Source organism: Serinus canaria, chromosome 2, assembly GCF_022539315.1.
Source record: "Serinus canaria isolate serCan28SL12 chromosome 2, serCan2020, whole genome shotgun sequence".
In the NCBI taxonomy this organism is placed as follows: Eukaryota; Metazoa; Chordata; class Aves; order Passeriformes; family Fringillidae; genus Serinus; species Serinus canaria.
In genome coordinates this window covers 47,612,382-47,637,506 of record NC_066315.1, presented here as the reverse complement: position 1 = coordinate 47,637,506, position 25,125 = coordinate 47,612,382, and the positions used below count along the sequence as shown (strand labels likewise).

Below are 25,125 nucleotides of genomic sequence, written 5' to 3'. Positions count from 1 at the left end.
CTGGTAATGCTTGAGGCCTGCTTGTGGGATGCAAGTCTCCTGCATGTGTTTTGGGCAAAGTAGGTGCACAGAAAAGCAGAGCTTAGAGAATCTGCAGAATCTGCTGGCATATAGTCATAGAAACATAGAATTGTTTAGGTTGGAAAAGATTTTCTAAGTTAATCAAGTCCAACCATTAACCTAGCACTGCCAAGTCCACCACTAAACTGTGTCCCCAAGTGCCACATCTTTTAAATGCTTCCAGGGACGGTGACTCAACCACTTCCCTGAGCAGCCTTCCAGTGCTTGGCAACCAACCCTTTCTGTGAAGAATTTTTTCTTGCTACTAAATCTAAAGCACCCCTGGTGCGACCTGAGGCCATTTCTTCTTATCCTGTTGATTGTTACTTAAAAGAGACTGACCTCCACTTTGCTGAGCTCTGGGGACCACCAGTGGTGACCAGCTTCTAGCTATAACCAGCTGGATGTAACTGCACTGGTCACCACCCTTTGGGATTGGCAATCAAGCCAGTTTTTACCCCACAAATGCACCTGTCCAAGCCATGAGCAGCCAATTTCTCCAGGAGAATGCTGTGGGAGTGTCAAAGGGCTGGTGAACAGCATCCACAGCCTTTCCCTCATCTGCTGAGCAGGTCACTTTTGCATAGGAGACCAGGTTGGTCGAGCAGGACTTGCCTTTTATAAACCCCTTCTGGCTGGGCCTGATCATCTGGTTGTCCTGTATGTGCCTCATGATGTCACTCCAGGTGATCTGTTCTGTGATCTTTCCCTGGCACTGAGGTCAGACTGACAGGCCTGTAGTTCCCCAGATTAAGTTCTAGTTGAACTGGAACTAATTTTCTCCCTGCATAACCTCACAGCACCCCAGTAGCCCTCCTGAGTGTGCTGCCCCTTCTTCCAAAGCTTGTAATCTCTCTTCTTTTTCCTTAGTTCCAGTCAAAGGTTTGTTCTCAGCCAGGCTGGTGTTTCCCACTTCTTCTCTTGCATTGGCCTGCTTCTGTGCTTTTAAGATTTCCTTCATGCAGGATGTCCAGCCTTCCTCAACTCCTTTGACCCTCAGGACTGCCTCCCAATGGATTATAGATTCTGTCAGCCAGGCTCCTAAACAGGCACAAATCTCCCCTCCAGAACTCCAGGATAGCAGTTCTGCTGAGCCCTCTCCTTAGCTCTCTGGGAATGGAAAGCTCTCTGACATGCAGGGCTACCCCACTGCCTCTCCTTCCTCGCTTCTCCTTCCTTCTGAAGCATTTGTGGTCATTTAGGTTCATGTTGCTCCATCTGGTGAAGTTAGAAGGCAGAGGGTCCTAAAATCTGAACGCAAGATGAACTTTCCAGGTGTCCCCTACTTCCTGCTGTGTTATGTTCTTTGTGTGTCCTCATGAAAGTATTTAGTCTGATTGAAATCTCATCTTGGAAATATTACTACTCCATTAGAAAAAAAAATCATCCTGTGATATATCTTGTTAGATAAAATATTGCAGAGGGGGCTTATTTGTCCTTGATATAACTGCTGCCTTTGTCCTGGAAAACATTTATAAGAGATATTTTTTCCTGTTATGGAGTTTTTTAGGGACATTTTGGATAGTAACATTTCACGAGTTCCTTCACTGCTCAGGATCAAGCTTTTCTAATACAGATCAACACCATAAACAACATCTACCAACTTCATGTACACTTCAGAAACAGGTCAGGAATATCTTGGAAGAGGTTTATTTTGGTTTTGCCTTGTTCTTGTCTTTTTTGGGTTTTTTTTTTTTGTGTCTACCATAGGTGGGGGTGAGTTCTGTCCAGAATAGCAATGATGCCTTTAAGTATGACTGCCAAACCTGGGCTGCTGTAATGATGTTCAGTTATTCTGGAAAAGAAATCCACAGGATGCTATCCTTAATACTAAGAAGATTAACTGTGTGTAAATGTTGCAATTAAAATTAACTGGCATGCTGACTACTGCATCACGCAGTTAATGTAGGAAAGCCTCTTGGTTTAATTGTACTCTTACATGCTGTGTCCTGGTATGTGATTAAGCCAGTATTTAGAATGGATAAACAAAATTATATTTTTTTAATTGGCCGACTGCTAACCTTTTTCAAATTTTGGTTAGCTTGCTGGGTTAGAGACTTTATGCTTTGAATACTTTCAGAGATAAGGCACAGGCAGTTTTCCTAAAGCCTTTTTCTAAACCAGGACTTGAAGATGATCTCTCTCTCTCTGTTGGGATACAATGATTGAATTTATAGTATAGGGCAGATGTAGACACCTTGCTCTGAGCCAGACATGATGAAAGGTCCATGGGCTTGTGTGTTGTGGGCTCTGACAAGCATTACACCTTAGAGTCTGAAAGCTTTGGTGTTTTAGATTCATCTTCATGATCAAACAGAGAGACTCCAAAAAAAATGTCCAGTGATGCTTTTAATAGCTCTTGTGTGTTCCTCTGTGTTTCCTCTGCTTCTCCTCATGTCTCTGGAGATCACCATGCTTGTGCTATGCTCAGTACCTCTTGCTTTCAGTGGACTAAGAGTGTTTGCAGAGATGCTTATTGAGGCCCAGATAAGTGACTTAACTTGTCACAAATACACCACAAACTCATTTGTATATCTGACTTGGTAGTTCTTGTTAATTGCAGCAGGAAACATGAGAAACTAAGCCTAAATTTTTGCTGCCTAAAAAAATAAGCCTCTCTATGTGCTCTTATTTATGTCTAAGAACAGTCTACTTATAAGCTCCAATGTTTTTATAAATATGTCAGTGAACTTTAACTTCTGAATGTGATTAGTACAGTTCAAGTTGCTTAAGTCTTATTGATTTCCTGGTTTTCATATTGTTGCATGCTGGGATTTGCCTCCTTCCAAGTAAAACTGATGGAACTTTGTGTATGTGTACATGCAAAAGCTCTGGCCTAATGCAGCTAAAGTCCAGTAGCTTAGTCTAAGCTGCTAATGGAGGTAGATATAGCCTCTGCTAATTGTCTGTCCCAAAGCAATTACTTTTATTCAGCTCCACAAATCCAGGAGGTGGTAACAGTTTTAGCAACCACAACTGTTTGTGAAGTTGAGTTTGTTTCTGCACTGATTGAGACTAAACCACACAAATGCACTATGGCCACTTCACACAGATTCCTTTGACATGATGAAATGTGGCTGGGTCTGGTGCTGTTCCACTACAAGTGGAGAAAATCTGGCACTGTTTTAGTGCTGTGGGAAGTCACCCACGGTTTAGCTGCTCACCCTTCTTTGCCCCTCTTTTGAGTGTAGCCTGGCTGGTCTCCCTGAGGCTGTTCTGGCAGGAGGAGACTACTGAGGGCTGAGAAGAGTCACTGCATATGCAGGCAAAGATGCTGTAAGAAAGCTTCTCTCTTGTAGCCCCTGTGTTGTCTGGCACTTCATTTATTTCAGTTAAAGTGAAGAAGTCTTTGTGGGTGGAGAGCGATCTTTGAGGTAGCTAGAACCAATCCCACAGATAACTTGGATACCAAGAATGAGACAAGGTACTGGAGTTTTATTTTGGGACTACTTGACCTGGTTTCAGGCAAGATTTATCTGTTTTTTAGCATTTTGGATTTGAGATGTATCAGAATGGGAACAAGAAAGATGAAATAAATTTGGGAAAAACTGACAGAGGAGAAATACACCTTCATATTTTTTCTTGGCTAAACACCAGTCTTCAGAAAGCCTGCAATTTGGTCTTCAGTACAAAATTAGCTCTTCTCTCTCAAACTGTTAGGGATTCCTCCAATTCCTCTGACAGATTAGAGTGTCAGCTCATGAACAACTACTGAACCATGACTGGCATTGTGACTGTGTGTTGTGCTGCACACATTCAGTGCCTGTCAGCATGTTCACTGCTGTAGGTACTTAATTCTCCTAGCCTGTGGGGAATTAGGAGGTAGTTGTTGAAAGAGGGGAAGCTTTGCACATGGGCTTTGACCACAAGGTTGTAAGGATGCTGTAAGTGTATACCATAGCTTGCGCCACGGCTGTGTGAGCTTAACCAAAAGAAAACATTAAATGCCCTCTCTTTCTGACAGCTGGGCAAGGAGAAGGACTTATGGCATATTTGAACTTTACTCTGCTAACAGTGATGCTTTTTTCACTTTGAGGGAGAATGCAAAGTCGTGGTGGCAAAGCTCAGTGGGTAGGTTCCAGTGGTTTAAGTCAGCATGTTCTTGTTATAGAAAATAAAGAGCCAGCGGGATGAATTCTAAATCCTGCAGATGCTTAATGACAGGTTTCAGCAAACTTACAAACTGCTCAAGTATGTACAATACCAGAGCCAGACACCATGGACAGCATATTTCAAAAAAATATTTAGAAGTTGCCAGTGGAAGCTAAACTTTGAAAACATGAAGTCATTCTTGAAAGAGTGCAGGTTGGTTAAGTGTCATGGGAATTCAACTTATTTGTTGAAACTAATGTTATATGCCTCAATGAGGAAAATAGATGCTAGCTTACATCTGAAAGAGGGAAGCTTTTGCATGCAGACAGGGAAAAGCACTGTTGCTTGGTGCTTGCAAGGTTTAGCATTACAGTCTGCTCAATGCATGTTTCATCTTTTTATGTGAGTAAGTTTTACATAAAACCTTTGGTTTTTTCTCTTTCAGAATCGTAATGAAATAAAAAATGGAGCTATCCTTCGATTAACAACATCTCCGGTGAGTCAGTGTTCTTTTCTTCTCTTCTTCCAAAGTGAAACTTCAATTAGTAAATACTTGTGAACTAATGTGTGTACTTTTAAGCTCTATCCACAATGTATCCCACAATCCTCCAGGAGCAAAGGTTATGAGTTATGGAGGCAGGAATAATAACTCTGAGTGACATTTGGTGGTACTGTTGGCAGAATTGTGTGGGTTTTTTGTGTCTCACTTCCACTGGGAACAGTTTTTACATACAAGATATCCCTGCTTCCCTGCTGACATTGCAGCCTCCCTCAAGTTGCTCTTTTTCTGCCTCAGAACTCAAAACCAGGAAGCCAGGAGGAAGGTCAGGGATTTGAATCATGGAGAGCTCTGTTGGGTGGCACAGGTCAGAGCTTTCCTGATCTCTGGTTTTGTGTTGAGTGAGTAGCAACTGTAATGTTGAGATTTTACTGGGTTTCTTTGTTGTTGGCTTTTTTTTCCCCCCTACACCATCTCTTTGCCAGTTCCTAAAAAGCACAGCAGAGTTGCTGGTTGCCCTGGAATGGCTTGTTTTCCTGCTGAGTTGAGCAGTGCTACTGCTGCATGCTGAAAGCCACTATTAGTCCTGGAAGATGTATGTCTAAGGCAGCAGCAATCCAATTTCCTTGTGAAAAATGTAGTTAGTGTGCCATTAAAATGCTTTACCTCTTCATGATGGTGTTCTAGCCTCTGCAGATTTGAAGCATTCTTATGCTCAAACTCTGCCACCCAGTAGTTTCTCAACAGAAAGCACTGGTCAGCAGCCAACAGGGCAAAGACAAGAGGTTTCCATTTGCCTTCATCATGTTCTTCAATGGTCATTATGTTCAAAGCTTTATAGACATTAAAAAAAAAAAATCCCAGCAGTTTAAGATCATAGTTCTGTCAGGATCTGTGTGATTCCAGAGTCTCTTGGCACATATCAACAAAACAGCCTTGTGCATGGGAAAACCATTTCTGGTAGAATAAACCCCTTTTGATGGAAATTCCTCAGAAACAGGCAGCCCCAGCACCAGCTCCTTCTAACCTTTGTGATTTCTTAACAAATATCCCCTCCAGTACTGCCCAGACTTGGGATCTCTTGAAATCAAAACCAGATCTGTGGTTCATCAAGAACCAATGTAGTCCATATGCAGTGTGTCATGTTTTGGTGTAACCACAACATGGGATAACCACATAGGACAACTCATGGAATTCTCCCATCTCAAAATCCACAACCAGTTGCACCATGAAACCTCATTGAAGAGAGGCTGTGCTGTGACTGATCTGTGGGGATGGCTGGCTAACTTTATGATCACTTGTGCAGTTGGAAATGAGACCTACAAACAGAATAGACAAATCTTGGATGGACAACACTTTCTGCTACTACCAGTGGTCAGGAAGGTGGGGCTTGGCACCCACTTGTCATTGTCGGGCTAGCAACTGCTTGTTCTGTTTCTTTGGGGATTTGCCTTAGGGTCAGTTAATCAAGTCAGGAGTCCTTAGGATATTCAGATATTTCCTGCTACCTAACAAATTATGGACTGCTTTGACACTGGCCTGCAGTTACGAGTGACTTTAAGATAGGAGGCTGGTCTACTCTCTGTTCTCCAGCAGTGATATTTATGTCTGAACCAGTGCTTATTTTCATACTTCCTGATGTTTTAAAATTTTGCGTTAACTTTTCCCAGAATCAGAGAGGTAATTTGGAAGGAGGAGCAGATTGGTTTTTGTCAGATTAGCAAATATTTGTATTCTTTATATAGGTAAAAATTGAAGTTCTGCATGTCCTCACTACAATAGTCTTTTTGTTTTTTAAGGTACTGTCAAAGTGGTCAACATAGCAATACCTAAAATAGATAAAGGCCTCCAAGCTGTGGTTCTTAAACTGGTGACCCACACTGGTTGTCAGTTACCCTGAAAAGCTAACAGGCAATCTGTTTCCATATTTCCTCTGAAATTCTGTATGAGAGCAACACTGGTTGGAAGAGATAATGTGAAGAACAGGCTGCATGATACACTCCTACAAAATGGGAGAGATGCTTTCCTAGCTGTTAGTGCTGGGTGAGAAATGTTTTTCTCATCATGTGAAAACATCAAGATTCTGAATTCCACCCCCCCGCTCTGTTTTCTCTATCCTACAACAGGATAAAGCTGAAACTATCTTTCCTCTTGCCCCAAAAAAACCAAAATCATACTCCAAAAAAAACTTTATGAAAAGGTAGATCATTTAGGAAAGGAGAGAAAGATTGAGAGAAATGAAGAGACGCCACATATGGATAATGCAGTTGTGTCCCTGCACTTTCAGAGAGGTCTGAGCTGCCTATTTCCTGGCTGTTGTGGGTTGGGAGAAAAAAAATTGTCCTGAACTTTACAAGCCTTTTGAGGGATATTTTTTCCTTGAAGAGTTGAGAGGAGTTGTATTGACCAGTTTTGGAGGCTTCATGAGCTTGAAATGCTTTTCTAGTGCTTAATTTTATGCAGCTTATAACCATGACAGCCAGTAGTCTGGCTGTACCCTTGAGGGTTGCATGGCCCAAGTCGTAGAAAATTGGATGAGAATGATGAGATGCAGTCTTTTTGAGTTTTGTTGTCATTAGCCTCAAATTATTTATTGCTCATGCACTCAGAGTTGGTACTATTAAAGATTAAAAAGAGAGAGGAAAGAAAGGTAGTTTTATCTAGAAATAGTAAACCAGCATTTTGGGGCTTTTTAAAAATGAGGATTTGAAATCTAACTCCATGAATATAAATGTTAAATACTTTATCTTTTTTAATCTTGAATTTAGATTATTTTGTGTGCCTATACAGGGACCTTTATTTGAAAACCATTGTTAATACTGCAAGGGCAGAGCTGCAGTTATGGTGTGCTGCTAAATCCATTATAAATGCTTGCCTTGAGAGATTTACAATGTGCCTATTTTAAATTTCTTTGAGTTAAAAGTTTGCAAACGCGAGTCATTAGGCCTGGTGGGAATTTGAACTGCTTCTTTGTTTCCATAGGTCTGTTTGCTAAGTTTGTGAGATTCTCTGAAAGACTGTTTTTTTCCTAAACAATGCTATTTTTTTCTTCTATAAACTGCTCACCACACAGACACTCTGTTTCCTAGGTAACTTGAGTGCAGATTGAATTTCCCCCATATTATCTTTGTTCCTATATCATCTTTCTTATTTATTTTAACCTCTCCTATCATCTTTCCAATTCTTTGGGCTATTGTGTGTTTTTGCAGTTTTCCGTGACCTGTTTTCCCCCTTTGTCCATCCGCATTTCTGAAGGGACGCATGAAAAGTTTCTTATGCAACATTTCTTTGTATTTGAACGTTTGTGACAATTGAAATGCTGTATTGCTGCTGTCTCTTTTGTGATAACCATATTCCAGTGCAGGGTGGGTAGGTGTATAAATGAGCTGTAATTGCTGCCGAGTGTGAGGCTGATGCAAAAGGACTTTTGTGTCCTGCAATGCAGCAAGCAAAGTCCAGCCTTTTAGTGTGTGAAACTGCAGGATTCCTGCAATCAGATCCTGCAAATCCTTTTTCAAATGATTAATCACTTTAAAAAGATGCTAAAATACTATACTGGGAAAATTAAACTGAAGGAACTAGTGTAGTTTATTTAATTTAATGGTTTTCAAACAGAATTGATTACTTGAGCACTTACTGTTTATTAAGAGCAGCTTCTTGGGCTGCATTTACAAAAAATGCCTTGTTTATGAGGTATATACCTTAAAACCTGGGTTAAGGGGGTTTTTCTGATCTGGTATTTGTGGGGCCTGATAATTTGCTTTTGTCTTTTTTTTTTTTTTTTTTTTTTTGATCCCTAGGTCAGAGATCAGTTGAGTTCTCAAACCTGTCATTTGTTTGTAGGCAGAGTATTAGCATGTGTACAACGAGCAATCATGTAAATAAAGGTGTTCAATGTTCAATCATAGTATTTTCTCTGAATGCTTCTACAGATATGAGGAACATGTTCTTTATATGTGATCTAAACAGCCTAAGAAGTATAAAGAGTTTTTTAATCTATTTCTGCTTATACATCTGAATCCTCAAAGTAAAATTTTGAGGTTCTAGTTTAGAATTTTTTATCTACAATTGCTTGAACATGTATTTGAAGTTCTGTAAATGCATAACTTTTGCAGTTCTAACCTGTAATTGTGGTTATGTTTATCATGTAATGGTAAATTAGTTGCTAAATAAACCTTATACCAGAAGCACTGACCATGGGGGTCAATTAGCCACTTGTATATTTTTCTGCACATAGTAGATTTGAGAAGTGGAGTTGGGGTTTGTCTTTTCATAGAGAAAGGTTTAATCTGATGTTTTCATGTTTCAAAAGACACGTTTTGAATAGTAAGTGGAAGAGATTATTTAAAATGCAGATAGAAGAAAAAATGCTTATAAAGCATTGAGAAGTGGCTAGTGATTGCATATGCCTTATTTTAAGGCATATTTATGTGATAGATTTGGCTATGCATCTGTAATGCTTTTGTCATTGATTTTTTGCAAGACTCTAGAGATAACCATTTCCCTGTTTCTGCCTCCTTAATTGCCTGTAATGATTCCACTGGACCTCTCTGTGTATCACATCTGTACGGGGCTTCAGATGTACAAACTGTGCTTCAGAGTTCATGCAAAAAATGTTAACCGTTAATGCATGTATTGATTAAAATAGATTCTCATTGCTTACCTGGCATCAGATTCTAGTCAGCCTTGGTGGCTGATTCTAGTCAGCTGGATGTGTATGTGTAAAATGATGATTATGCAATGTATCCACTCCTCCATTGCTCTCTGACATATATGCAGTTGTAGGTGAAATGACAATAACAATCCGGGAAAAGACAGCACTTTAAACCACCATGATGTTTTAACACTGAATGATTTAAATTAAACTACAGAAATGCATGTGTTTGGTAAGGACAAAGCTGGATTGGGTAGTTACTGATGGTCTCTATGCTCTTTTTCTAGCAACATATTGACTGATATGACTTAATCTACAGGATAGATAACCATACCCTTATTTTATTTGCTTTTTGTAAAGGATAAAGAAGACAACTGATTAAGTAATTGAAAGCCAGCAATTTAAATCAATGGTCCAAATTTCTTCCATGGTACATTCCTGTTTGATAGTAGTTGCATTTGGATCTGTGTCCTCCCTCTTGTCCTTACTCACTGTTATTTTGTATTCTGTACAGAAGCCCTGTGTATGCCTGGTTAATAAGTTGCTTTCAAAGTTTTTGCACAAAGTATTCAGTGGCAAAGAAATTATAGTTTGGTCAGTGGAATCCCATGTTAGGATGATCTTGGAATTCTTAACCTCCAAATGGCTATTTGAGTCTCTAAGAAAGTCACATCCTGGATTTAGGTCATTAGTTTTCTCTTTAAGCTGACAATCTCATCAAGCTGCTCCTTTTAAGCAGTGCTACTCCCTAAGGGCAACCTTTCTGGATGTCCTTGGAGCAAGTCATTTTAGACTAGACATGTGGCTTATGCCACTTGACAGCCTTTTGAAATGCTGGGACTTCAACAGGACACGTTTTACAAATTTCCCATCTTCCTTCCTTCCTTCCTTCCTTTCTTAAGAGGAGAGCAGTTAATTCTGCCTTTCGTTTCTTTGAGCAGCCATATTTCTGTTAATTCCTTCTAATGATTCTCAGTTGCAGAGGTTTATATATTTATATTTACTCCTACCTGAATGGTATTTCAGTAAGAATGCAGACATGGCAGCCAGCTCTGCTATTTCTTTAATGAGCTGTGCTTTCTGTCCATCCACTGATGGCTTGCAAATCATTAAAATAGCTCCCTGGTAAGCACTCGGAGCATATTTCATCCAGGTTTCATTTTTTAATGCAGTCATAAATGAGCTGTACATTGCAGAAGCATGTATGAGTGCTATGGCAACAAGAATTAGAAGGCTTGTGAGAACTGCATGGTGTTAACCAAGGCAATATTTTCACACATCAGGAATTTGGGATGACAACAGGCAATATGACTTTTGTCCATGTTGCCAGTGAGACATGTGCCAACACTCTTGCCGAGACAAATATATGTTTACCCCCTCAATCAAGACCTCCTCTGCCAATTGTTCTGTTCTTTTCTCATCTGAGAGCAGAAGGAGCAAGGTTATTGGATGCAGAGTCTTGCAAAACTTGTTTAATGTAAGAAAACTGCAACTGTGTGTAAACTTTACTGATGGAACCTTGGCATAGTCAGATAAGGCCTATGATGTTAGTAAGCACTCTTTTATGTGCTTAAAGCGTATCCGAACCACTTCTGTAGCATGGATTTTTGTGCTCTGTAGAGGGTTCCAAGCTGTCTCTTATCTAAGATAATATTTTGGTTTTAGTCTGGTGAATTTCAAAGCTCTCACTGACTGCAGAGGAAAGAGGATTAACATATCTCAGTTGATAGGTTGGTCCTGCTCATGCTGGTGTTGTGCAGTGTTGGTGAGCTGCTAATGCCCATCTGTGTCCTGGTGCTCTCGAGTGTGGTGAGAGGGAGGGTTAGCTCTTTCCATGCTTGGTGTGGATTCATGTGTAATGGAAGTCTGACTGGTTGACAGCAGCAGTTCACCAGCCCCAGGTGTTCCTGCTGGGGGCAAGACACTCTCCTCAAGAGGAAGGGTGAACCTCACCATAAATAATCTGTTGTTAATAAGTATGAAGACTAAGCTTTGTTTACACAGCACAGTGTGTTGTGAAGGGATTTGGAGGAGGATGTTCTCCTGGCTCTGCTCATATGTTTTTCTTGCTTGCTGTTGTGATACTCAGGCAATTACAGTCTCCATCTGTTTGGCCACAGCTCTGCTGCCCAAGGTTTGCCCACTCAGACTTGTTGGTAGAGCAGCTCAGAAAACCTGCTTGGTCACTCTGAACCAGTTGTTTTGTTCACCTTTCCTATTTGTTCTATTTTCAGTGAATCCAGGCTCTTTTAGAGGGCTGGGTTCCCATGGAAAGCTGGAAGAACTTCCAGTTCAGTAGCTTCCTTCAGTGGGCAGATAGTGGGAGTGGTAAGAAGTATGGCAGGTTGGAAAAAGCCATGTGCAAAGATTTAATAGGTTTAAGCTTAAATTTGAGCAATCATTTCCAAAATTTGGGGAATGCAGCTGCCATGGCAGTATTGAAGTTTTTCCAGAGTGTTTCTTTACTATGGTGGGCAAGAATTCAGACATTGCATGCATTCAGTGAAACAGCAATGTTTTAAAGATATTTTGCATCTCTGAGTCTTCCTTATAGTGGGGAGTTTAGCATTAGAACTGGCTCCATGAAGGACAAACTTTGATAAGGTAGGAGTTGGCAGTTGGACTTCTGGTTCAGTTAATTATAGTGGTGGATTTTTGTGGCTTATTATTGAAAAGTACTTTAGCAAAGCTTTTTTCACCCCCTCTGATGAAAGGAAAGGGCCGGGGGAAGTATTCGGTAGTTATCCTGGAAGTTGAAAGTAAGTAGTATCTATTTATATTTCTTCCATGGGCTTTAGGAAATTATTTACCTTATCACCAGCTTAAGCTTGAGAGAATAGTCTTTAAGTTTCCATTTGGACAGCTATTGCCATTACAGAGAGACTGTATAAACCATTGTTTCCCTATTACAACTCAAGTCCATTGATAGAGTAGGTAACCTTCAGTGGCAGAAAGATCTTTTGGATGACAGGATTCTGCCTTTTTATAGGTAATGGAACTGCTATGGCTGCATCACACTATTCTTAAAGCATAAAAAAAGCTCAAGACTAAAGATATTCCATTTCTTTTCAATGCTATGTTAACCAGAGCCACACAAATTAGAAGTCATTTCTTCCACATACAAACTCCTTGCTTCATTTTTTTCTGGTCAAATGCTGACTGGAGACTATGTATTTACCACCACCATTGTAGAAAAAAGAAGTAATCAATCTTGCTGATATTGGAGGAGATTGGGACATTTAATTTATTCATATTTTTGTAGCAATCAAAGTTATGTAGCTAGGCAACTGAATCTGTAACAACGCTATGCTGGTTATTTTTCTGGGCTCCTTGTTTAAATGGTCACTTGCACTAAAAGTGACTGCTTTCTCAGAATCTTTATCTTCAGATATGACCATCTCTGTGAAGAGTACAGTCATTACTTGAACAGAAAAGTAATTGTCTGTCAGCAGAGCCCTTTCTTCTGTATTTCTTCTCCAGCTGAGAAAGAATAAACATAATCTCAGAGAAAATAACTCAACAGAATTTGCGTTAACTTTGTTTCCCTAATGACACATAGCCTCTCATTCACCTTTCCTTGAGTGCAAGTAAGAAATGAATCTTGGGAAACAGAATTTTGGAAATATCTCTATATGTAGGGAGGAGGATTATTTTTCTAAGAAAAGTATGACCTAGCTCGCTATTAACTGAAGCTTTTGGTTATTCTGTTCAGGTAAGTGAAAGCATCAAATTGAAAACGTGAGATGTATTTTAAAGTATTTGTGTGGCTAAAGAGAGAGGAAATTTAATATGCATTATTAAAGTATTTCTTTAGCTTTTTATCATCAGTGTCCATTTTGAATTTCACTAACTCATCCTCTCTTTGAAACATTCATGGCCAGAATAGCATAAATGAGGATATTGAACACGCAAAAAGATGTATGACAGATAATCTCGTAGTGTTATGTGGGAAGTAATTAGTCTGCACTCCTTGTTAAAAGGGTATATGAGTGTTGGAACTGACTGTGAATGAAAGAAGAGGAGGAGGAAGGAGCAGAAGGTCTGAAGTTGGTCTCTCTTGATGTAACATGGTTAGGACAGTATGTGGTCTTTGCTTGTAAAGGTGATGAGATGTGTGTAACCTGAGTAAGCATTGACAGGAAAAGAAATGCCACTATTATGTTACTGAGATTGTCTGAGGCAGTTTATTTTCATTTCTTCTTTATTGATGTGATGCATAAGTTCTTGAAGCCAAAGGCTGTTTTTTGTAATGCTTACATTTTGCCTGAGACAATGGGATATCTATCCGTTGCTCAGCTAATGATTCTGCAAGAGTACAAATAATTACAGGTAATAATGGAGTAATACATGGGTAATATACTATTACAAAAGTAATTTGAATTTGAGCTACTTAATCTTTTCTGAGCATGGAAGTTAAATATCATTAATATTAAACATGGCCATCGTTCCTGCTTACACGGACATTTTATTCATGATTTTCATTGTAACACAAGCTGTTTTGGTGCCTTTGTTTTGTTCCTCTCATAGGCTCAAAATGCACAGCAGCTCCATGAGAGGATCCAGTCTTCTAGTATGGATGCAAAGTTAGAAGCACTGAAAGACTTAGCCAACTACTCACGGGATGTTACGTTTGCCCAAGAATTTATAAACCTGGATGGCATTTCCCTTCTAACGCAAATGGTTGAAAGTGGCACAGAGTGAGTATTCTGCTTAAAATACGACATTTCTTCCATGTGGGATGGTTTTATGCTCTCTGAGTTGATATATTAAATATCTCAAGAGGTCTAGACTTCTAGGATAGTCTATTAATTATCAATGAGATACTGCTTTTTTTTAATTTCCCCTAACAATAGGCTGGTCAGGACTGGGGATGAGCAAAGCAGGAAGTCACAAGTGTTGCCTATGCCATAAATTTTGGGGAGACTGGGGTCCTAGCTTCTTCTCTATTCACAGGAATTTCAATAAGCCATTGAAAGTATATTTAAAGGCTGATATTTAAGTGATATGACTTAAAACTGTGTTTTAAATTTCATGTAACTGAGAAAATGTGTGGTAAAACCCAAATGGAAAAAATTCTTTATTTCCATTTTTTATTGTTTTGATTTTGAATGGGATTTTTCTAATATGATAATGGGGTTTTTGACATAAAAATGAAAGCTGGCATCTAAAAATACACCCATTCTTTACCAGAATGCCTTACCAAATTTCATCATTGGTGAAATTCAGGACCAAAGTCCTGAGTAAGTGTCCATTGGCTTAATGTGGAGTGTGCAGCAGAAAAATATCAACTGGATTGTTGCACTATTAAATGATGCTCTAACAGTCAGCATTTTATTTCAAGTAAGAGGTTTGCACTTAATGTCAAGCTCTACACAGGAAGAAGTCAACAATACCCACACCATCTCCTGAGAGAAAGAAAACTGAAATCAGTTCAAATCCCCTCACAAACATCCTTGTGTTCCCTTGGCTTCAAGGAGGTAAATAGTATTAGGAAGTAAAGCAAAAGTAGTAAGTGGTCTTTGAAGTGGAACACAGATGGTCTCTGAGGGTCTTGTACAAGATATACTGTGTATTTTCCACAGAAAAATTAACTACTTTATAGAATCTGGTAATTCATAGATTGGGCAGCGTAAAAACAATCTCTGCTGGATTCCTGCCCATTGTGTGGTTAATGACTTATGGATCTCTGAATCCTTATTTTCTAACTGCAGTTATATACTAGATTTCCAAAAGCTCATGGTTTAATCTTCAGCATTTTGTGGTTATAGTCTATTTTTTGCAGTGATTTGATCTGTGGCACACATCACGTGTTATGCCACTTTAAAATTAAATGCTTCTAGTTACCAAATTTTCCAACTTGTCTTTTATTCATGTGGTATTTGTTGTTTATGGACCAAATTAAGTTAAAAAGCAAAGACAAGTTTAAGTTAATATAAACACACGTATGCAGTTGCTGTACTAATGAAAGGTATTCTAAATGGACAGGCTCACATATGCCTGTGAAGATCAGAACACAGGAAAATTAACAGTCCCTACCCTTGTGGCTTATTTTGTTGTGACGTTATTTAGGTCTAATGGTTAACTTACTCCACTGCAAAAGGTATTTAAATGAAAGCATTTTATTTTCTGTTGAAACAGACAGGGAACATTCTCATTTTTTATAATTTTTCCTTTAGCTGAACTAAGACTAAAGCAAGTGCCCTCCTCACCCTTCAGATGCGTTTGTACTGCAGTTTTGTAGCTGCGGGATGACCCAAGCTATAGCAGACTGGTCTGGATTAAAAATAACTGTCTGGGAGGGAAACTACTAAAGGCAACACTGCTGTTGAAAAAACTGTCTAGCAAATTATATCCTGTAATAAGTCCTGACTGGCAGCATAAGTTTTCAAACAACACAGCAGGCTTATAAACTGGACATATGAGCAGAGTTTACTGCCTTTTTTTTTCTTTTTCATTATTTTATTTTGTTTTTGTAAGTGTCTGCATTTTGAGGGATTTAATTTTTTTTTCTTTTTAGCTGATGTAATGTGTCATCAAACATGCATCGATCGATGTACCTGTCTAATGTATTTATCAGTATTTCTGTCTGTGGGGAGAAATACTCTTGAGTTTGGGCATTGCACAAAGACTCAGACTGTAAAAGCTTCCAGCATCTTCACCTGTTGATGAGCTCTTAGCAACTCTGCAGTCTTTCATGTTCAGCAGCCTAGACATTCTTCAGCTCCTGAGGGTATGAGCAGGTCAGGTTTCTCCAAGTCTGGTTTTGCAAAGGGAGTTGTAAAGCAGGGACATCTGTGCTGTGCTGTACATTCCCTTCTGCTTTTATACTGTACATCACTGGCTGATGAGTGCATATTTAACAGAACTGGGGATTTGATGAAAGGAGCAAACATACAGAGGCTCAGCAGCCTAAGCCTACCATGGTGCTTCTGCTTTCCTTTCTCATCTCTCTTCAAGGTACTGAATCTGCTCCCTCACATCAGGGTCTGTCACTCGCTGCTGTGCCAGCACACTAAGCAAACAGGCAAACTACTTCCTCAAAAGAAAGAAAAGAAACTTTTTTTTTTCATTCAGCACCCTAGGCTGTCAAAGAAAGGCAGCTGGAATCAGTCAGTTGTCCTCTTATGGTCTGTTCTTGTTTTTGCTTGGACTCTCTGCGCTACTGTTAGTAAGAGGTCTCACACAAGATGCTCACTGAATAAATCAAGTTGAAGGCTCCTTGCCATTGCTCCCAACCTGGGCACAGCAACACTGTCTTGTGGGCTGTGCAGCTGACAAGGTCACCAAAATGCTTCTCTCTGTGTCCATAGGTGAACCTACACGGCTCTCTCAGTGTCCATAGTGTCCAAAATTACAATTACAATTACTCTAGCATTATAAAGGGAAGGGGGCAGGTATTAGAGGAGGAATGAGGAGCCAGAAATTTCTGGGGTGGGGCAGAAACTTCTTTCATGGCCCAGTTTAAGAAGACAATGTATTTTATAAAGATGAATTTAGGGTATATCTTCACTATGAAGTTATCTTAGCCACTTTGGTGCTGTTCCTGTACAGCCATCCTTGTTTGAAAGGGACTATGAGTCACTCATACAGCTGAAGCAAACCTAATGTCTTGGTGCTGCTGATAGATGGTCCAGCTCCCTGCCTTCTTCCCCCGTTTCCTGTGTTTTAACCCCTGTTCTTCAGCCCAGTCCTACTTTTTTCCCAGGAGCTGGTTCCAAGAGTTGGTTCCAGTGTCTGTGTGCCTCACAAAGCCAAATCAGCCTGTTAACTTTTTGCAAAGTACATGATTCTGTTAGAAAACTAACTCTCTAAAATTAGTTTTTTGCTCAGTTAGGGACTTGAAGAAACAAGAGAGGAACTGGTCCTGAGTGGTTGCAGAAGAAGCCCTTTTTTGTGGCAATAGACCATAGGTGTGTCACTGAGCCATGAGCTGAGAGCAGATGTGCTGTGAAACAGTGTGAGGGTGGTGGCTGTCTCTGCTCTTGTATTGCACAGTCTGGGGACTGGCACTGAGACCTGGGACACATCCTGTGGGGTGGTGGCTGCTGGTGTTCCACAGTGATCCCCTCAGTGAGCTGTGCCAGCTGCCCTGGGCTGATGCAGCTGGGAACAGCCCTACATCTGTAAGGCCAGGCTGAGTGGCGCCTCTGTTCATGGTGTGCTGCAGCTGTGCTAGGAATCAATGAATTTTGTTAATTCAAGCTTTATTCTCTATTTTCCCCAAGGAGCCAGGCAGTGCTCATTAGAAGTGCCATCGTGCTCAGTGCAAAGTTGCTCTGAGGTTTTCTTTGCACATGGATTCCATGTTAGAAGCAGCTCTCAAGTTATAACTTGAGTGTGTAATTAAGTTTTACTGGTAGCCTCTGGAAAACAAGACTCTATCTTTTTATATAACTTTCACTGAGGAAGAGGCCTATATTTTATTTATAGTTGGCTTTGTTTATTGTGCTACTTAGTCACTATTTCAGTGAAGCTGATGACTGTTAAAGTACAGTGACCAGAGTAAGAGAATGTAAATCCCTGGATTTTTAGTTACTTCTGTTTCATTTCTCAGGTGATAAAAAGAAGTAGTAGTATAAAAAGTTGACAAGAAATAACAGCGCTTCCTAGTTAGTTTTCCATATGTTATATTCCTGAATACTGAAGAAAATTAGAGTGTGTTAGAGAATGGAGGACTGTGGGCATGGTGTGTGCAAGCACAAAGCTGTAGGGGTTGGTGGTAGTGTGAGTGGACCTTAGTGAAGCTGAGAGTGCATCTTGTCAATACAAATATATTTATATCAGCAGAGATGTGATGTCTCAGAAGCTGTCCACATGTATTTTGATCTTGTTGATTGAGATGTCTTATCTTGTTTTTCCTTCAGGCTCATTCTTGCTTCCACAGCACTGCTACAAGTCTTATTAACTGAAAAAGGGGAAAAAAGAAGGTAGTTTTATGTTTGTTTTTATGGTTTGGGCGACCTATAAATTATAGAAAAGACTGCAAGACAAGTCATGAAGAACAAGAAAATGCTGATTCTATTCTATAATTATCCATGATGTCCAATCATTTCTCAGACTGGGCATTTGTATCACCAAAGCGTGGGGTGGATGTGTGCAGGCAGCTATTTTTCTTTTCTGAGACTTTTCAGAAAGTGATTTCCACAACACTCCTAATGCTAAACTTTTTGTTCAGAAGCCAGTCCATGCCTAGTTAAGAGGAGCTGACTGTGCAGTCTACCTGCTTGGGTGTACAGACTCTCTAAAGGGGAAGTGTAAGTGTGTGCTGCTTCCACTCCCCCTCAGAATGCAATGCCCTAGAGTGGGGCAGAAAATGAGGAATGCTGCTGAGTCCTAGGTGTCCTAATGACTGATAAAAAATATGTTCAGGAACCAAGGTGGAAGAAGGAGTCGTGTCTTCTTGCTACCCGAGCTGTGACAACATGGTTCCCTCATTCAGAGCTGTATTCTGTAGTTGAGCCTAGAACTTGTGCTTCAGAAAATCATGTCTGTACAGAGAGCCCTTCTGATGTAGCAGAAGACTGTTAAAGTCCTGAGGTTTTTCACTTGATGTATCAGAATAGTTGTGTGACTGGAACAGAGTCTCAGCCTTCCTTAGAAGGAAAAAAAGTCCTCATAATGCCTTATAAAGCAAGAAAAAGAAAACGTAATTCACACGCTGTAAATATTGAAAGACCAAAGAGTTTATAAAAGGAATCTATATTTATTTTTGTTATTGCTAGTAATAATAATAATAATAATAATGGTGATCTCATGGGAGGGAAAGGAGGAAGGTCTACCCAGAATTTTCAGCATTTTTTAAATTGGCATTATCCTGATCTCTATGACTTGCCATTTGGCTGAAACAACACACAGTTTCTGCCAAAAAAAAAAGAGAAAAAAAAAGGAGACACTATGCAAAGCCTAGCTGTCTTGACAGTAACCAGAACAGAATTGTTTATGCTGCTGTTGAGAAGATTGTTCTGCAGACATCTGCTTCATCAATGAGGCTGTGCTGAGCAGCTTTATTGTCATACAGCCATGGCACAGGAACATGCTAGTTGATGCTGCTAAGACAAGGGAGCAGATAGCCTGATTAGCAGACAGTTTTAATTATAAGAGAGTTGTAATTCCTTCATATGCAGATTGGAGAAAAAAGCACCTTTCTTTTAATTTTAGTTGTTAAATTTTGCCATCTTCCTATTGGAAATAATAAATGCAGCTAGATCAAGTTCATGTAAGCTTCTAAATAAATGTATATTTGTATGAGTTTTGTGTGTTGACTAAGAGGAGCCTTCTATTGAGCACATGCAGTTTCAGGATTGGCTGCTGTACAGCTGGAAGTCTCTGGGAGATCAATTGTGCATGCTTTAAGGACAAATTGCATTGTTCTGTGAAATTCTAGCTCTTGGCTTGTCTTACAGAGATTATACTGTATACCAGCCCAGTGGAAAGCTGAAGACAGATTGGGTTGGAGTTATTCCATCTTTAGCACACTTTTTGGGACAGTTGCTCAAATACCTGCTGGTATTTTTTCCATCCTAGTCTGATGAGTATTTCAGCAGTGCTGTCAAAACGTTTAAGCTGCCCTTGCTCACAGTAACTTATTCCTGTCCTGCTTCATCTGGAGAGTCATACGAGCACTATTTCTACCAAGCTGGACTGGAAAAGTGGTGTAGGTTATGAAAAGTGACAGTAGAGGCTACTTTTAATACAATATTCCTTAACCCAGTTTAGTTCCCTGATTGAGCTCACAGCATTGGCCCAGAAAGCAGTTGTGAAAGCCCAACTTGCTAGATAAATGGAAAATGAATTTTCAGAAGATAGTGACAATACTAAGCTAGTAGGTTTTTGCCACTATATAAAGTAGTCCTTTTCCACCCTTCCTGGCTGTGTAGTACCTGCTCTCTCTCTTGTTTAACTCCAATGCTTATTTGACTCTTCAGTGATGCAATTCAATTTGCTAAACTGTTGGAAATACAGTCAGCCAATAGAGGGAGGAAATTAAATTATATTTTTGACAGCACAGGGTTTTAAACAGGCTCAACTATTCCTGTGAAGGTTCACCTGGAAGCATAGATTACTTAATCTGACATTGCTGCCAAAATCAATTTTTGTCCAACAGGGGTTTTATGTAATCTTCATTTCTTAGTGCTTCTGTAATGTCGGGAGAGGGTGACTGCTGTCTACGAGGCAGAAATCCAAAAGAGTGTATAAAATCAGGTAATCCTACTATGCCTCTGTGGAGATGGTAATGGCAGGAGAATGAGAAAGGGGTGCAGCTCTATCTTTCAGTGCAGTTTCCATAAAGAAAGAAGGTGGAGTAGAATTTTTTTCCTGGAGTGGCTTTTTTTGTTGGTTTACTTTTCTCCTGCTTGTTCTATTTTGGGTTTGTTTCCCCATCAGTCTTCAGGCTTGGATTACACCCTCCCTCTCAGCACACACAAGTACAATTTTTCTTACATCTTTTACATATGCAAAGCACACACTGTGGGCTATAGATAAAATCATGGAATCGTCTCCCTTGGAAGGGACCCAGAAGGATCATTGAGTCCAACTCTTGTGTGAATGGCTCCTACAGGGATTGAACCTGCAGCCTCTGTGCTACTAACAGTGTGCTTTACACTATGCTTTAACCAACTGAGCCAATCTCAAGGTCATCTGGAGGTGGAACTGTCAAAAATCACATTTTGGAGAGAAGAGAGGGAGAGTTGCTGGTCCCCCCATCCTAAATGCTATTTCTCCAGACTTGTTTTTTTTACTTTGCCTGTGTTTGGGAATATTAGCATTTAAATGACTCCTTTTAAATGGTTATATCAACACCCTGTTGACAGGAAGAGGGATGAGGAGAGGAGACAATTTTACTAGGTCTTTTTTGGTAACCACTTTTGTAAAATGTTATGTGGATTTATATTTCCAAATATTCTCCAGAGTATGAAGAATATAATACAAAACAATTGAGCAAAACAGTTTTTTATTTTTTAACTCCAGACAAAACTGTAGTATTTGAAAAACCAAGAAAAAATAAGGGGAAAAGCTTAAAATCTCCATTTCTGTATCTTTCCAGTATGCTTTTGTCTGTTGGACTGTATATAGTTGTGGGATGTTGTGGCTGTGATGGGTCTGAGGGCTGCTGTGTAACTTAATAATAATTTTGTAGATTATTCCAGGTCAAAGTGTTTCCCAGATGTCATATGCTTGTGATAGCCACACCTGTTACAAAGAGAAGCCAGAAATTTGTACTATTGTATTTTTCTTCACACTGCCTATTATGTAAAGTGTGCATTATCCTTGTGTTTGCCTGAAAAGCAATAGCCAAAAGGTGCTTTAATGTGGTTGGCAGGTCATTCATCCATCATCCCATCAGTGTTTGTGTAGAGGAGGAAGTTTTTGTGAGCATCTTCCACCTTTGGAAACAGTGGCCCTCTCTGGGGTCATACTGCATCAAAAACTTTTATCCTTAGTGGTACTCTTACACAATTCTGCTCATGTTCAAACAGTGCAGGCTCTGAAACAATTGCTGTGCTGAAGTGGTGTGACTGCTTTAGGTCTTGGTATCATTAGCTACAGTGGCTCCACACTGGCTTCCATGAAGGACATTTTAGTTTTTTCCCCCAGTTCAGAAAAGCCCTTCCTGTGTACTTTGTGTTACTCCAGCTGGGGTTTAGATTTGGGGCATCTTTAGTCTTTGTACAGCGGCTTTGGCACATGAACAGATAGGAGTTGATCTAGTCAGGTGCCTGCTAAGCTGGTCTCTGCTGGAAACTGTTCAAGGTGTAACCTGCAGTATTTGAGCAGGCAGTAAGTCTGTGTGCTTGAGAAAGTCCGAAGAGAACTCACTGCTGCTCCTTGGGATTCATTTGGAAGTGTGTAACAAAGTTCCTTTGAGGTCAGACAGGAAATATACTATGGTAGAAAAATGTCTAACCTGGTAACTTGTCATTCATGTTATTTTGAATTAGGTTGGCATCTATTTTGAGTTTCCTGCCTGTGCAAAAATCTCTGGGTTTGTCTTTCACCACTATAGAATCTCAGCTTTTCACAACTGCTGTTTAATTTGCCCTTATAACATTTGCTTTTTGGCTGTGGTTTTCTTCCCATCTGTGCAAGTGCAATTGAGGGATGCTTTCTTTAGGAAACAAAACAAAACAAAACAAAAAAGATAAGTATTGAGCTAATTACAGTGTCTAAATCAGAAAGGCTTCCAGCATTTTTGACCATACCTTGGTAACTCACCAAGAAAGGCTCTACAGAGCTGTTTGGTTGCTACCACAGAGTCAGCCCTCTGGAGAAAAAAAGTTATGTGTATATAGAAAGAGGAAAGCTGATGGAGGTGGCAGACTGTAGTTAGTTTCTTTCCAGGCTGACTTGCTGGGAGAATCAGCTTGGCTCCTCCTTGGTGACTTTTGCATGGTCTGTGGGTAAATATGAGAGGAGCTCCTGCTCATGCCAATTCCTTCTCTATTATGTTTTGGTTTGATGATAGATGAAACCAGCATGTGTTGCTTTAGAGAGCAGCCTCCATCCACGTCTTCAGTCGTAAAAGTCAATCTACAATCATGTGTTGCTGCAACATTTGATGTCCTAGATTGATTGCTGCTCTAGTCACACCAAAGCAAGAAAAATCAGTGGAAATTGTTGGGTTTAATACAATGGCTATCTTTCCTCTGAAGTCAAAATTTTGTCTTTGTATTGCTTCACCAGAAATGTCTTATATAATTCAATTATTTCTGCACATTATTCTAAATTGATATTTTCTTTTACTTTGCACACTTTTTGACCTCAGGATAACTGATTGCTGATTTACTCAGGATGGATAAAGGTTCTGAAAATGCTAAGAGAGTTGCTGTCTAAATGTTTTGTTTTAGGACTCAGATGTTTGTTCTGTAATCCCTGTCTCAGTCACGGAGAAAATGTTCTGATTAGAGCCTGTTGTGAGAAATCTCTGGCCAAACAGAATCTGTTCTTTGAAGTGCTACCAGTTTGCAAACACCACACTTGTTTCTCTATCAGAAAAACACAGCCCTAAATTCAAGTTTGTTTGCTGCTTAGCTGAAGTCAGCACCTGGAAGAAAGTAGCTAGTTTAAAAACTGGCCTGGGAAGAGTGCTATGAAGTTTGGCTGACATGCTGTAGAAAATTGCAAGGATCCATGCACATTTGGAAGATGACAAAACCCATTTGTTGTGGCAATTGTTCTCTGTGGTTTAGCAGAATCTGCCACAGCATGGAAGCACTTAGTTTGTAGAAGCACAGGAGTGACATTCTGCTGAAGCTCGAATCTCCTACTATGGAAACTGTTTTAAATTTTACTGCTCATAAAAGCATGCTGGGGGTATTTTCCCCCACTTGTTAAGTCTGTCTGATCATTGGGATGTTTTTTGTTTACTCATTATTACTGGCTACTGGCTACTGGCTACTAGATAGATGTAGCATAAAAGAACCAAGGGCATGAAATCCAAGGAGAAAATCTTGTCACTTCTCTGATTTGAGTTAGGCTGTAGCCCAGTCTGTGCTTGGATACAGGGTAAACTGTGGCAGCACCATCTTCAGGCATGAGTATTGCAGCTCACAGCTGGCAGAGGACTTCAATCCACTGTTCCTGTGGTTTCTCCACTGGCCTTCACTCAAGCCAGCCCAAAAGCTGCCCTCCTTGAGACTGGTTCCTCTTGAAAAGCTGGGAGGAATTGCTGCTTTACCAAAAGGGAAAAAAGCCCCAAAACTGTAGCTGTGTTCTGGGAGAGAATTAGAGAATTGAATGAGTGACTGGAGAGCTTGTAGTCCTAGAGCTCTTCTGAGCTGAATGACACTGCTGTGCAGCTTGCTGTGAGGGAAAGAGCAAAAGGGAAGACCTGGGGGGAAGGTGCAGAAAGGAAAGAGGGACCTCTCCTTTTTAACACTAGTCTGCTCAGTATGGAACTGCAGTCAAGCCTCTGAAATAAAACTGTGAAGTAGATTTAGAAGGCAAAAGAAATGGTTAAGTAAGAAATGGATTTTTAAAAAAAATTTCTTTCCAGCTCTGTTATTTTTTGTATGTTTAAGTGGTGTTTTAAAAAGAGGGTATCTATCATGGGTGCCATTTTTACCATTTACCATCCTAGCTATACAAATTCCAACAATCTGATGACTCTGACATCAGTATTAGTGGTGGAGACTACAAGTAAATAAAAGAGGTCTCCAGGCAATGGGTTGCATGTCATAGAAGCAGTACAGAAGATGCTTAAGGTGTAAACCTTGATTGTTTTGTATCAAAGGTTTTTTGCACAAATGTTTTACTAAATTAGAATGTCTAGATATGTTTTTTTTTCCTAACAGAAGTTAACACAAGTATCCTGAATAAATACTTAAAATTGATTTGGAGTGTTCATTACCAGTTACTGAACTGCTTCTGTTCACAGCAAATTGTTAGCAATTTACTGCCTGTTATTGTTTGCATGTCTGTGAATTTTATGGCTCAAGTACGGGGGGGTTGTATGCAGTAAATAGAGTACAGATGTTTAAAAGTGTTTTTCCTCACCTGCAAGTTTTAATTTTGCAGACGATATCAGAAATTGCAGAAGATAATGAAGCCCTGGTAAGAACTTGATTAGATCATCACCTTGCATCCTACCTCTTCTTTTGCATGACTGAGTTCAGGCCCTTGTGCTAATCTTTATATGTAAATACAACTTTGCATATGCACCAGCAAGTCTTCAATCTTCTCTGTTTTCTGCTCTTTGATGCCTGTTAGAATTTTCTGATGAAGCCTTTTATTTTTTTTTTGCTTTGCCTATGGAATGAGTGCTTTATTTCTGTAACTTCAGCAGGGGCTTTTACTATTTCTGAAGTAAAGCTTTTGTTTT

General features: G+C 39.8%; 1 protein-coding gene across 4 annotated transcripts in view; it reads left to right on the top strand.

The window, feature by feature from the left end:
• Positions 1–25,125, top strand: part of ELMO1 (engulfment and cell motility 1) — a 304,600-nt gene that overhangs the window by 72,170 nt on the left and 207,305 nt on the right. For all 4 annotated transcript variants that reach the window (XM_030231869.2, XM_050971394.1, XM_050971395.1 and 1 more), the window contains 3 exons: positions 4,598–4,648; positions 13,833–14,002; positions 24,822–24,857. In XM_030231869.2, the coding sequence (XP_030087729.1) occupies positions 4,598–4,648; positions 13,833–14,002; positions 24,822–24,857 (257 nt within the window). The remainder of the gene's footprint in view (positions 1–4,597; positions 4,649–13,832; positions 14,003–24,821; positions 24,858–25,125) is intronic.